Source organism: Lutjanus erythropterus, chromosome 2 (assembly GCF_056507025.1).
Source record: "Lutjanus erythropterus isolate fLutEry1 chromosome 2, fLutEry1.hap2, whole genome shotgun sequence".
NCBI classification, from domain to species: Eukaryota; Metazoa; Chordata; class Actinopteri; order Lutjaniformes; family Lutjanidae; genus Lutjanus; species Lutjanus erythropterus.
Genome location: NC_139318.1, coordinates 16,022,798 through 16,038,071, shown reverse-complemented (window position 1 = coordinate 16,038,071; position 15,274 = coordinate 16,022,798). Strand labels below are relative to the sequence as shown.

The following is a 15,274-nucleotide window of genomic DNA, read 5'->3' as shown; positions in this document are numbered from 1 at the left end:
AGGTGGAATTCATGCCACTGTATATTGTTCAAGACAATACTAAAGACTACTTCAACATTTTGTTAAAACAGTATTTACAATTATTTAAGGAAGCATAGAAAAGGAAAATGGTGTACGATATAAAAATTAAACCTGGTGAGAGCAGAGAATGCAAAATGTTTTTTGTGCCATTTTTCTTCAAAGTGTGAAAACACAGGATGATATATATGTTACTTAAGGTCATTCTTATTATATGTTTATTATGAACAATTATGAATGTATGTACACATGAAAGGATCAAGTTCCTGTGGTTTCTGGAGGGATAATGATTCATTTATAATTCTGTGTATGATTTAATGTATGGTGTATGGAGTGACAATTTGTTTCTCTACCTTATTTTACTTAACATGAGGCCATTGTAAGATTTACTCGAGAGTAAAAGAATTCTCGTTTAGCTTTAAACTTTAGCAAATTAGTTGTGTTCAGACTGTAGAGTTAATAAAATGCAACTGGTATATCCATTGTTTTCATCATTATGGAGAGCAAACATCAGTGTAAAGCAGACAGAAATGTGTTAGCGCCATCTACTGTATAAAAACAATCACAGTGGTGTAGAAGACAAGACCAGCATCCAACTGTGCACCTTTAAGACCAACTCTGGGTTATAATTAAATCTGCAACTAATGAATATTTTCATTAATGTGATGATTACTGTATCAATGAATGGATGTAATATTTATATCTATAAAGATATTGCCCAGTATATCGATATTGGAATATATATAAGGGTACACACACACACACACACACACACACACACACACACACACACACACATTGTAATAACATTAATTTAGCATCAATAGCATTAATTACATTCATTTTAATTTCTTACATAAACTTTAACATGACAGTAGATTACAGTTTCTTACATCCCAGTGTCCAAACATTTTAATGTCAAAAATAAATAGTCCTCCTAATCACAACAGAGTGGCACCATACAAATATAAAATAAAGCTTCTGACTTCATTCTTTATGTCCTTAAAAATGAAAATGTATTCATTTTACCTCTGTACTTTACCTGTTCTGCTGCATATAGGTTTTTGTGTTTTGTAAGTAACATAAAGGGAACAACGAGCAACAGCTCAATATAAAGCCTCTTTGAAATTTGAAATATAACTCTGTGTTGTAAAATGACCCATAAACTAAATGAAGTATGTAAAAAAAAATAAATTAAGTATGCTGCGCTCAAAAGAAGACAACGCACATTTAGAAATACTCGCAAAAACAGCAAGTGGAGCTAAGATCCCGCCTCTCACTGGACAGATAGCCAATCTTACTTTAAGATAATGGAGTGGCATATGCCATGGCCAATCAGATTTCAGGGGTGGCCAGTGGCCCCCACCTCCCTCAAGAAACGCCTCTGTACTACCCAGGTCAGGCACGCGGAGGCATGCGGAGGCTGTGCGCGTGCTGACTCGCACGCTCCCCGTTTCACCCACCAGGGGGCAACATTGTGCCAGATAACAGCAGCAGACCGTGGAGAGGAAGAGGATAACATCAGCGGTGAGTCAACTCTTCCCTGAGCTGTGGCGGGGCGGGTCCCTTCATGCCAAGAATCCACTCTGAGCTCTTCCTCCACCAAATTTACTGTTGCATGTTGACTTCAGCACAAAAAAACACACAGATATGTGTTCACGTGCATTGAATCACGCAGTTACAGCAGTTCATGTGGATCTATAGTTCACACCGACACTTCATCTTTCTATAATTCAAATGGTTTCATCCGAGTTTTAACATGTTTGGTGTGTGGTGCAGTACAACTCAACATCATATAGGAACAACATGATAGAGGACAAGAACATACATGCTGCAGCTCTTAACACACACTTACACACACACACACACACGCACACCTATTGCCAAAAACATTTAGCTCATGCCAGCTTCTTCTGATCAATCATCGAACGCGAATGTTTTTGTCAGCGGGAGGGGCATTTGCTCCGAGGGGGCAGATCAGAAGCCTGTATAGACCGACTCTGGTTCCTTACAGAGGACTGAGGGCGCAGAAGGAAACTTAAAAAGTTCATCATCCATCCAAGATTTAAAGATGCCACATAAGAAGAGGGGCCATGGTCACCATAAAAACACCAAGGAGGCGAAGGAAGTAAGTTTTTTTCTTTCAATGCAGGGGGCAGGAGCAATTTCAGGAAGATGGAAAAAAAACCCCTCATAGTTTACTCTGCAAGACAACATTGCAATGGTTAAAATAAGATGGTAGTAAACTACAGTTTTACACGTTTCTCTACGTTTATTCTGGAGTGTATGACGTATTTTTTGCAGGATGGTTGCACTGGATGTTGCTGTTTTTCTGTTCAAATCTGCTATAGATGCATCGATTAACTATTTATAACTGTAGCATCATCGGTCAGTCGATACACCAGCTGTTGCCAGTGGCTGAAAAGCTTGATGGTCATGTTTTCAGAGGATTTCATGTCCACTTCTGCAGCCAACTTCAGATGCAACTATTTGGTCAACCCCCCCTCTTCCTCCCCATGTTGAGCAGGGGAATAATCCGACAATAGTTGACTCTATCAAGTTCCTTCTTTGGAAATATGTGTGTGCAGTGATGGGAGTGTGTGTGGGTGGTACACACACACACACACTGCTTGATTAATCTCATTATGTGGAAGAGTCAAAGCTCACTGGAAAAGACTAACTTCACTCTGATCTGGTTGAGTCAGATGAAGACGAGGAGCACGGACAGCATTGTGTTATAATTAGTCTATCTGAAGTGTGTGTGTCTCTGTGTGAGTGTGTGTGTGTGTGTGTGTTGGGAGTGGCACAGTGTTTGGGGAGGCATGAGAGAAAAGCTCCTGCGGTGAGGAGAGGACAGGACAGGAGAGAGTGGCAGTGCAAGCTTTAGTGTTTTCGCCTCCTGATCCCTCATGGCGTATGCAGCGTACTGGAACAGCCTTGTGAGTACATCTGCTACCTTTTCACCCTCTCGTCTCCCTCTCTGTCTGTCTTCTATTTGTCCCTCCGGCCAAACACTTCAACGGTATGTCTTAGGTAGAGTTTGGCAGCTGGAGAGACGCTGCAGTCAGCCTGCGTGTGTAAAACCAGCACGACCAGTCTGAAAGAGTCTGAGCTCTGCTGAACGCGCCGTACGACTTGGCATAGTCTGCACAAGATAACCTTTGAATTGAATTAAATTATTATAAGGGCTTTGCCCATGTTCTGTTACACACACTCTGTTTATATATGAGGGTGTGTGACTGTTTAAACTGAGATATGCTTCAACACGCACACTTTACACAGCTTTGAATTAGTCTCAGTTATTTCTTAACGCCAGACAAAGAAAAACGGACCAGTATCAACTAATAACGGGAAGTTTATTGTGAGCAAGAAGTTTGTCAAGTTCTAACAAGACATTGTTATGTTATAAAAATATATATTATATATATATATATATTACAACAAGATATTGTCATCTTATCATGACATGAAAAACTTTTAATGATAAAAAAAGAGGTTTTTATTTTTTATAAGACTTACAGTTTATCTAATTATGACATGAAAAGTTTTATGTTATAATGTCATAACTTATTTTAAAAACATAACACATCTAACATTATAATGTGAAATTATTATAATGTTATAACGCAGAAACAACGTTATAACATTTTACTGGAATAGATGTTCATAAGACTGTCATTACACTGTCATAACATGTTGTGACGCCTGTCATGAACATGAGGAAATCTTTAGTAATGTCAAGAGTGCTGACATTAAGTGTCTTTCAGTCAAGTCAGCACCTTTAATGCAAAGCTGACATTGTCTGAGATGTCTTATCACAAGTTGACATTTATTAAGCCAATAATGTCTTTGTTATGACAATTTGACATTACATTTGAGAAAAATGCTTTTGTGGTGGTGTCATGGATAATAGCTGATGGACAGACGGTAGGTAGCTAGTGAACTTGTTACTAAAGCAGACTGACTGCTGTCTGCGGTTACCTGTAGCTGGTGTCAGCTAGTTTGCTCTGTTAGCCGTGGAGCTAACTGTCTAATTAGCTGATTCAGCCCCGGGGTACCAGGAGCTAAGTCAAGCAAGAAAACTACAAGAAACTATAACATTACTTGTTATAACATGATAACCTATTTTGTTATAATGTGACTTAATAACAATAAAAGTTATCACAACATCACGTAACATCAAATATTTCACATTATTGCAAAATATGTTATAATTTTGTATGTTGTAATGGCAATGTGAATTTGCCTTGTAACAATAAACCTTTCACATTATAACGTGATACATGATCCGCGTTTCTTTTTCTGGTGTGGCATCGATATTGTGCCGCATTTTGCGTTCAGGATCAGATGTCAAATGACACTGTAGTGTCTTGTTATTGATTCCAAAATTTTATTTTGAAATATTAAAATGTGCTATTTGAATGACACACAGTTATTATCTAAATATAAAAAGAGGCTAACATGACCAGACCGTATTTGCTTTTTATTAGTTGAATTTGTTAGCATTAGACTCTTACTAAAGATCTTAAAAAGCAGAAAAAGCAACAAGATGATAAGAAACATTTTTTGTCAGATGTTAAATGAACCGACCACCAACACAATAGGCTGAACTTTCTGCATCCTGTACAGACGTCCTATTGTATTTATTACTAAAAGCCTTTGCACCTACAATAACAAGCTGGTTGGTGTGTGTGTGTTTGTGTGTGTAGCATGAAGGAGCGGCTACTTCCCCACGTGAAGTCCATCACAGTAGCAGTTTCTCAACCTACAGTCGCACTGCAGGGTCCCACTACTATGGCAAGGTACTGACTTCACCTCCTGCTGTCTCACAAAACAGATGCACACTGAAGCCTGAGAGGAAAGGTCTTGATTTTCTTTCCCCACACAAGCTTGCAAGATTGATTTTTAAAAGGGAGTATTTTGGCCTGAAAAAGCTGCTGCAGTTTCGGTGTGAAAAGATTAAATTGAATGTGTAGGAGTGAAAAACTAAACTAGCAAGTTTCTCAACTTTGGGCTCACTTGATAAGCAGACAGGGTTGTGGGAAATTTTCAAGACTGGCTTATTTGATTGATGTAGTTTTGATTATCAAAGAAACTAAATAGGTTTGAAATATCTAATAATTAATAAAAATTGTGATTTTGTAATTGTCGGGGTCATGATAATTTTGGGACCTTAAAGTGGAGTTTGAATAACTACATGTGTTACTGTAGATGAGTATGTATTGTTCTGAAGTGAAAGCACAGTGCTGGATTGCAGTATGTGCTGAATGTGAATGTAAATTTGTGTTTGTCTCCCTCTGCTGAGTGCAGTCATGGTTGGGAGTGTGTGAGCTTGTAATGCTGATTCCTCAGATAAGAGCTGCTGCTCGTCTGCAGACCTGCAGCCTGAGAAAGTTGTTTGTGTGTTCACGCTGTTGCAGATGAGGAGGTGCAGTAAACCCACACCCTTAACATTCCTGCTTGTTTCCCCATCACCAGATATCAAAACACATTATCTTAATTTAATCCAGAGCTACGGGTGACCATACACATCCTCATCTGTATTCTCACTGAGCAAAATAAGCCCTCAACTCAATTGTCCTTCCAGAAAATCAATTCTAAAAAAGCAATTTCTATTTTTATCAGTAAAAAAAAACAAAACTTTTATCTTTTCTAGGAATCACATTTATTCTGACTAGAAATTCCTCTTCATTTATGTAGAAAGTGTATATGTAATTTTTCTAAGAGTATTTTCAGACTTACACCACTAGTAACAACTCTTGTCTGGCCTGTAAACTATAGTTTCTGACTTATCTCTACAATGATGTTAAAGTTTACAGTTATTTATCTACAAGCAGCTAGTTAAGGTGGTGTACAAGCCCTGAATTCTTTCTAGGAACAGGTCTGAGGTGGTGACGGGCAGTTTGTGGATGTCTGAGCTGCTGTGGTGGCAGTAGTGGTGACTGTAGTACCACATGAGTCTATATTTAAAGAAGAGTGCCACTTTAGCCGAGGAGTCCAGTTACATATGGACACCTATGTGGCATCAGGGAGTCATTCATTCATTTTCATTCTGCTAATATATTTAACTTTATTCTCCTGGGTAACGTTCCTATTTTAGAAGTTAATCTTCTGCTGTTGGTTCTTCCTGTCACTTAATTGCCAAAGAAGTGGTACAAGTTCAAGTAGGTCTTTGGGAGGTTACAGGACAAGACATCTGTTTCCCATGGTGCACCAGTTAGTTTTACAGGCTTGGTCATTTGGCATGCAACATCAGTAAAGGTGTGTCTGTCCGACGGGGAGTGTGCCATGCTGTGAAGCAATGTGAAAAAGCCTGTCTGTGCATGTGCACACACATAAGTAAGCATGATCATTTGCATGAGTGCACTGCAACATGTACGTACAGTATATACTGTAAGGCCATATATAATGTGTGTACCTGTGCTGTACGTGTTTGTCTTTTTTTAATTTTTCAACCAGGCAGAAGGGATATAAAAGCAAACTTGCACAACTTCATTCCATTGCTGTGTGAACATGCAGGCTGATCAGATGGAATACTGAGGTTACAACATGCAGCAGAGGTTTTCAGAGTCTGTCACCCCCACAAACCTTCCTGCGTCCCCTTGGGGAGGCACATCCTACAGTTTGAGTACCTCTGGAATACAGTATATTGAGGGCCCAATGGTATAGGGTAACATATACTGTACAGATTGCAAAGTGAGATGAGATTAAGGTATATAAATAAAATGACTTGGTTTGATGGTGTATGACAGTGGAATAAATATCATTCTACTCAGTTCTACTAAATGCACAACAGTTATTAGTTTTTAATTAATTCTTTTCATTTAGATTTTATTGCCAGATAACAAACTTTGATAATTATATATACACACATATGTGTGTGTGTGCATTTTTTTCTTAATGTATCTTTTTTAATTCACAGTCAATTATAATTATTAAATATACCAATGCAACTATACTGTTCTAGTGCCCGGATGTCATTTTGGAAATATTGGCCAATATATTGATAATGGACAGTATCCATTGGACTCTATTTATGTGTTGTGGTCTTAATTCTATTTTAAAAAAATCAAACAGAGATATGGCTTTTTCACACTCACTTTCAGTATGGTATTGCACCCACTATGGTGTTACAGGTTGTGATTGCACTGAAGTATGTTTTTCTTCTTTAAACCCTTCCACGTGGTTTGCTTAAAGGGACAGCTCGCAGGTCCACCTGGGCATTCAATGGTAGTGGCACAAACAGGACTTTCATGTCCGGCTGGTTTAAACTCAGTGATAGCACAGTATGTTATGTGCAAATTCTGCTGAGGTGTGCTATTAGTGCACTCATAATTGAAAGGCTTGGCTGTGGGAGCACAGACTGATTCCATCACAGTGACTCACTCAAAGACAGTATTGTCTGCTTATCTCGCCCAAGCACTGCCCGAAGGGACAAACGATACACCCAAGTCACAGGTGAGGAGAAGCCTCAGAGTTATGAGTGGAATTGCATTTTGCACTTGTCTGTAAATGACATGAAAACAATGGGAGGAAAATAATGGCTTCAGATACACCTTCCTGTACTTGAACGTCTTCCACACAGTCTATATTTGTGTTTTCATAAAAGAAGCCACTGCGGATAATATCGTCTTTCCACTTGAAGTTTGCTGAATATACTGTTCAAATATAGTTCAAAGTAAAGCATCTATCTTAAATAAAACGCACTGTGTGGAAGGTTCAGAAAGCCAACACCCAGGCCTCAAGCTTCAGTAAATATATTTGGCATGTGTTCTGTAGGAACACTCCCTACATTCTTGTTTCCTCTATACGTTTTCTATCAATCATGATGAAATTCCTTCCATTTGCCAAAGATAACAGTCATTGGCTCAGTTGGTGGCTATTGATTAACTGACCTGCTGACCAGATGTTGAAACAACCAGGGTTTAATCAATATCACTCCCTGCTGTTATCCTCCAGAGGTGATGTCAGTGTTGTAGGATAAAGACTGAAAGTTTCAGCTCAGTCTTGTCTCTCTTGGCAGAAGGTTGACACAGATGTAATATAAAACTGGCCCCTCCCTTGATTCTCATAGGCAATTAAGCAGCCAGGAGTGGTTGCACAAGCAGTGTTTTATTTCTGCATGTACATAAGAGGTGTGTACATATGCATGTGTGTGTCTCCATGCCTGTGTGTGCTCAACGCCTGTATATCATCACAAATCTGGGTGTGTGCTTGGTGATAAGGACGTTGGACATTGCCTCAGACAGGCTAGCACCTCTTTTACACTGTAAAAAATTTGTTTTGACTTAAAAAGTTAGTGTGCAAGCTGCCTTAAAATTTGAAGTTGACTGAATTTGAAAAGACACATTGAGGTAATTGTATAATGATTCAAAACAAAAAAAGCCTTTTTGTCAAATAAAGGTTATATTAATTCAGTTGTGCTTGAGAAAACATGTTCAGTAAGCCTGAAATATTAAGTTGAACCAAAAACTCTTCAATTACACTAACAAACTACCTTTTTTCCAGCATTATTGGCACAAGGATGATGTGTGAAATAGCTCCCAGCAAATTCATTGAATTTTAAATGTAGGAGGGTAGGATTCAGTTCAATAATAACCGTCATCATGGTTTGTAGTGTTTTCATTAGCTATTGTGAAAACAAACAATCATGACTTATCTTTAAGTACACAGTTTTCATCATATATGTTTTCTCCTAACTATAATAAAGAGGAGTGCATGCTGGGAAGTCTGCTGGTATGTTGATCATATTTCTTTGGAACCTTAATTTAATGAGTTGATTGAATTCTTTCAGTACATGAATTCAGCTCTTTATTTCAAGTCAAAAGAATCAAGTTGAAAGAACTCAAGTTTAGCTCAAGTGCTGAAGTTTACTGAAATTAAATACTAGAAATTTCAAGTTTAATCAACTTGAACAAATAAAACTTGTATATTCATGTCAAGTTAATGAAACAAGGGAAGTTGATTCCACTAAATTCCTCTGTTATTTGACAGTGTAGATATTGTATGCTGCAAAAAATAGTTTTACACATCTGCCCATGCAGGCATATTTTTATTTATTTATTTACTTCATGTGTGCCCTTGTGTATATATATATATATGTGTGTGTGTTGAAGCAGTATCTGATTCCCTTGAGAAGCAGCTCAGATGTGGCCCCTCATCAGGTGGATGTCAGTTCTCTTCCCTTTATAGCCTAGAGAGTTACAGCTTCCACATCTGAGCCTCCCTCCCCTCTGCCCCCTTTGCTCCCCAACCACGCCCCCCCCTCCAGTCCCTCCCTCTCCCTCCCTTTCCCGTTCCCGTTCCCTGAGTGTCAGAAACATGCTGCAAGCCGACAGACAAGGCAGAGGCACACACACACACACACACACATACACAAACTCGGAGGCACTTTAAGCCAGCATGGGCCAGATACTGAGCTGGATCCGAGGCCCACGGGACACTCCGGCCCTGCGGGATGTGGCTGTGGAGGATCAGGTGTGTGCAGATGTGTGTATGTCTCTGTGTGTGTGTCTGCGCCATGGTATGTGCTGAGCAACTTATGCAAAAGTGTCCACGTGTGTTTTGTTTTTGCTCATGTAAGTCAGCCTGCAAGTTTAAATGTGTTAATAACACTGGTTTGCCGCTGTTGTTCTGTTAATTTTGTTGGTCCGGTCTGTGCTTTATGTTGAACAAAGGACTTATAGGGGAATCACACATGAGGAGGAAAACTGTTTTGGCACTAATCCAAGTCAGACCTCCCTCCCTCTCTGCTCTCTCTGCTCTCTGCTGGAATGTGAGGCTGCCGGTCAGTCAGTCTCTGCGAGTTCAGAGTTTGTTTTTTGTAGTAGTGAGATATTAAACCAAGGCTGCGACAAGGCCTGCCTGGTTTCTGCTGAAAATATCCAGATTTTATTTTGCATAAAGCAGAATGTTACGTTTGGTATTTTTTACAGGAGAGAGCTTTGAGTTTTTCAGTCTCGCCCAAATAGCATTCTCCTGTGATGATCTGCAACAACAAAATCACGCAATCTGAAAGGGCGTGTAGCTGCTGGAATAGCTTTAGTCATTGTTCCTAGTTCCTCTGAATTCAAAATCAGTGTTAAAGTGTTTTTATCACATATGTGTTGCATCAATAACTCATCCTGCACTTGGGGACATTGCTAAATTTTCTTCCAGTGAAACGTTTGTTTGCAAAGAATACATTCAAGGTCCAGACTGGACTGGAGTGTTTCTGGGGGCCTCACTGTTCAAAAGAAAACTTGTTGTTTTGTTTGCAGAGCTTGATAAGAAGTAGCTTTACTTGTTGTCAAAGTAACCTAGCTAACCACTAACTGCCATCAGCTTGGTTACCCATAGTTACGTCCAGCACTGCTGGCTGCTGTCAACCCCAATCAATGTCTGTGACAGGACTTTCATTTGCTGCCTGTTTTATGGGAAACACATACGCAATAATCCTTCCACCAGCTGTTCCATGGAAACTGTAACATTGTATGTACTGTAAGTCATATCCTGCAGCCTCAGTGTCATTGCTACATTTTCACGTGTCTGGCAGATAAAGTGACTGCGTGGAGGTATGTGACAGGTCTACATTTGCTGTCAGTTCTTTGTTATCAGGGCTGTGTTTGTTTACTCTGAGTCACTTTATGTGTTAAAGGTTAAATAGCAAATGTGTCCTGGGAGGAGGACTGCTCACAAAGATACCCTTCAGACTTCTGGTGGGAGGGTATTTTGTTGTGTTTTGGGTCATATTTTCCCAGCACTGGGCTGCAGCAGTCTGCCTCCCCCACAGCTCAACTGCTGTCGTCTTGCACCATTAGACTGACAGGAAATGACCACTGGGGAAACATATTAGAGGAAAGTCTAAAAATGACCAGGAAACAATAGTTGAACTCTATCAAACACGTCCTTGCTGTCAAACATACAACAGTACTCATCAGTGTTGACATTTGATAACTGCGTTTGCATGCTGTGATACAATTGACAGCTGATTCAACACTGCAGTGGATTTATAAATGATTTATATTAGCATGTATGACGCCATTATTCCAAACATCCTGAGAACAAGCTTTTCAATGTCTCTGAACGAAGCAGTAGTAAGTAAACAACACCACTGTTTTACAACAGTTTAAATGTTTAAACTTACTTAAAAGTAACAATACCACAGTACACAAGTGCAACAATAATAAGCAAGTCCAACATTTACTCTTGTCCAGCGGCATTTTGATCGCTAAATTTCGTTTTCTCTTTTTAGCTTCCTTCATCATCATCCTCTTCACATGTGCCATGTCGTCCTTAGAGACTGCTAAGCCCAGTTTCGTTGCCCTCTATTTCATGTACCCAGTCTTGTGTATACGATCCAGCTTAACCAAAATCAGAGACATGGTTGTTGATGGTGTGTGACTTAGTGCCATAAAGTGTTACGCACTTCTCCTGACCCAGGCACCAAAGTTATGTGATGCAAGAACAGGCATACAGGCCACAGAGCAGGATTCGTCCTAAGTATGTGTACTATCATAATGACTTTGAAGCTGTTATTAGGTAGAATTGTTATATATTGTTGTTTTAAAGCAGCTATAATCAGTGGATCATTTAGCAGCTAAAGAGTCTGAAGGCAGGAGGGAATCAGCTGTATTGATGCACATGTATGAACATACACTTTTCCTCTGTCAGGAAATGATAACTGAACCTTAAATTTCCCTCCGTTATCCCCTGATGTCAGTGCCCAGAGAGCAGCTGGACTGGTTGGCATGAGTCTGTGTCATGTGCAGTTTATTGACATCATGTCACAAGGTGTGTGAATGCTGAAGTTCAGATGTCGCAACAGAAAGTTACTATAACTCTCCCTGCTGTCTGTCTGGAGCTTTATGAATGTGAATAAAATGAAAAATAGGATGTTTTGTGTAGTCCGAAGGCAGGAGGGAACCAGCTGTATTGATGAGATGCTTCAGCACGTGGCTCGCTGTAATAAACCCTCAGGCTGTGTGTGCGTGTTTGTGCCAGAAAGAGAAGGGGAGAGCACACAGTGTGCATGACAGCATAAATACACAGACATTTCTGTTAACACATACCCATCGCAGCCAAGTATTATCCCTCCATTTCCTGTTAAAGGTATTTTTAAATGTTGGTGTTTATCCCGTTGGCGTCCTTGCCCAGCACTCATCTGGACTTGGCAGATTTCTCACTTCACTGTCAGTTTGACTGCTGACCTAAACATTGCTCTCAGGATTTTGCCATGTCAGTTATATGAAATCAACTCTGAGAGAGTTTCCAGGCCTCTGGGCTTCAGTGAGGCGTTGATGTTGTTCATCACCTCCAAACCCTCTTTGAACTCTTGTTCTGCTGTCTGTTTACATCTGACGTGCTTGAGGAAAAGCTGGCGGTCGTAGCCACATGATGTTTGCGACAACTAAGGTAATGAAGACACATCAGCGTGGTGCTTTACTGGAAATTGTAATGTGAGATAGTGCTTATGCTTCTTGGTATTGCTTCACATAAACACATGGATGTGGCCTGCTTAAACTGATGATGTTAGCAAGCTGATTATTATGAGCTAATTTTCAAAATTGCTGACATGTTTCAACTTTATTTTGACTTCACTGTGGCTCTTGTGCTCCAAAGATTTATTCTGTCCTGTCCTTTAATGTAACACAAATAGTGCGAGGCTCATTTCCTCTGGAAATGTAAGACATACAGGGAGGCCTTATCTAACATATTTTGACAGTAAATACTGTAGGTAAATAGGGAAAAGTCCCAGTTTTCTTGTGTATGTTTGTTGGATGAGGTGTGGGTCAACAAAACGAGGGGAAAAGTGCAGTGCTAAATTTAGAGCTGGTACACGGACATGCAGCTGAGCAAAGGACAGCCACAGTATAGCTCACTGTAAGTGTGGGGGATATGGATGCACACAGAGAAACCAGAGAGGAAGAGTTTCACAGGGGTCCCTACTTGTATTTTTATGTAGTACCACAAGCACTACAAGGTAGCTGCTAAACAGTGATTTTTAATGAAGGGGGCTGTCAAATTTACATTATACTTGTTATTGTGGCCAAATGTTTTTCTCTGGGTTAGCTTTGTGAATACAGGCAGTGTTGTGCACCAGATAACTCTTACATCTCAGATTTTCAGAATACACCACAAGTCAACTGCAATTCAGACATGCAGACTTTATAAGTTAGCTCCCCAAAATGCAGCACCACACAATGATATGGCACCCCGGTCAAAGAATAATTAAAGATATTCACCACAGTGGAGTATTAGGTCTCAGCATGCTTATTTATGTACAGTAGTGAAATGAAATTGGCTGCCCAGACAATGGAAAAACACACTTGACAACCACACCATTGTTTGCTGTGTTGTTCAACAATGATGTAAAAGAATATGGGATAAATTCTGAAGGACTTGTTCCGTCTGTGTTTTGTAAAGACTACAGTTGTGTCTCTCTCAGTACTAAAATAATACCAATCAAACTGAGAAAGAGAACAAATATTTAATAAAATGCATTTATGCGTTTATGTTTGGCTAGATATTGAATTTAGATTTAGCAACATCCCTAATAGTTAGGGATAGAATGTTTGAGTAAAGTGATGGAAAGTTAACATTTTTGTATTGCATTACATTTTAAAATACATTCATCCAATGAGTGTAACATAATACAAAAAAAAATCAAGGTTAATCAAAAATTAATCACTTGCATTGACCAGATTTAAATGTATGTAACCACTAATGTTAACATGTTAGAATGTCAGTCATTACAATTACAAACAAAGTCGATCAGGCTGACACGGTGCAGCTGAAGCTCACTGATGATGAGTTAATCCTTACAAAGTAAAGTTTCAGTGGATAAAAGTTGAGGCAACCTGGTGTTAAATAAGCAGATACTGTATGTAACAATATATTCTTTGATTAGTTATAATTGATTTGTTGAAGAACTTAAGACCAGACAGAAGCACGCTCTGACACAGGATTGCCTTATAAAGTTAATGAATGTGAGTGTGTGTGTGTGTGTGTGTGTGTGTGTGTGTGTGTGTGTGTGTGTGTGTGTGTGTGAAAGCAGTCAGTTGCATCTCTACATGTCCAGCAGAATTACAGCAACATTAGCATACATTTTGAGTCGTGTCTTAAGCCACCTGATAAATGTAATTATTATAAGTATTATTATTCTTAGAATATTCATTCTTTTTAGCTCTGTTCTGGTTTTCACCACTCCTGAGTGAAATATCTGGTCTTTAGGTCACTAGATGCTTCAGTCTGTTTATCCACCATGCAGTTGCCAACATTAGTGTTTCAGTCCAAATGTATCATAGATTTGAACTGAATTTCAAGTAAATCAAGAGAAGAAAATGCAAATGAAAGCCTGTTTTCATCCACTACTGTTATATGATTATTAGAGGTTGGTTATGAAGAAAAGCAGTAGATGGTGCCAATTCATCAGCTGGAAAAACATTATACCATTGCAGAAGAGACGTGTGATAAGAGCGCAGTGGAGATGACATTTATGTTTGCTTTATGTATTTATGTGGGGGAGGTTACATCAGATCTGCATGGATTGATCATGGATGTATGACAGAGACATGGGAGTGATGAGGAGACTTGAAACAGAAACAGCTGATCAGTCATGTGAGTTGAATGCTGACTCTGTCACAACTTATTCGGAAAAGGTGTTTCCATCTCCCATTAAGTGCATTAATTCCTTTTTTGAAAAAGGCAAAAACCACCTCAACAGAGTGTAAAAATGATTCTGTGAAATTGAGGAAGGAATTGAGGAATTTTTTGAAATTTTGTTTCCATCAGCCTTTTCTGATGCAATACTTAAAATGTGCTTAAAAATATGTCAAAGGGAAAACCATCGTCTGTTCACCATGGTGCTGCCCAGGCTTCGTTTCTCGAAGCTTGTTTGCTGAAAACAATTATCTACAACAGGCTAAAAAAAGCTCTGTACAGGTACAGAGACAGGCGAGGATTCTGTTATCACTGCCTGGGAGAACACTACAGACATTACAAACACGCTGACCTTCAGATCGACCAAAATCACAGTTTGAATCCATGTTAGAGGAGTATCAGTGTGGTTCATCAAGTTATCCAGCTTACTCCTCTCTCCTACATTATTCCTGATTTTTTTCTGCTGTGTCAGCATACATACTGACAACAGGTTTTTCATTTTCAGGATTTAAAAACGTCCCTGGTACAAGTTCACACTGAGTACACAGATTCCTTCTGGCAGCTACTGTTCATAATCCAACCAGACCTGATTCACTCACTGTTTTATAACCTCCAG

General features: G+C 39.3%; 1 protein-coding gene across 2 annotated transcripts in view; it reads left to right on the top strand.

Moving 5' to 3' along the window:
* Positions 1 to 9,335: 9,335 nt before the first annotated feature.
* cast (calpastatin) overlaps positions 9,336 to 15,274 on the top strand; it is a 38,686-nt gene continuing 32,747 nt past the window's right edge. Inside the window, exon 1 of one of the 2 annotated variants that reach the window (XM_084729658.1) lies at positions 9,336 to 9,495. In XM_084729658.1, the coding sequence (XP_084585784.1) occupies positions 9,421 to 9,495 (75 nt within the window). In that variant the 5' untranslated portion in view covers positions 9,336 to 9,420. The remainder of the gene's footprint in view (positions 9,496 to 15,274) is intronic. The other variant, XM_084729654.1, reaches the window with a different exon arrangement.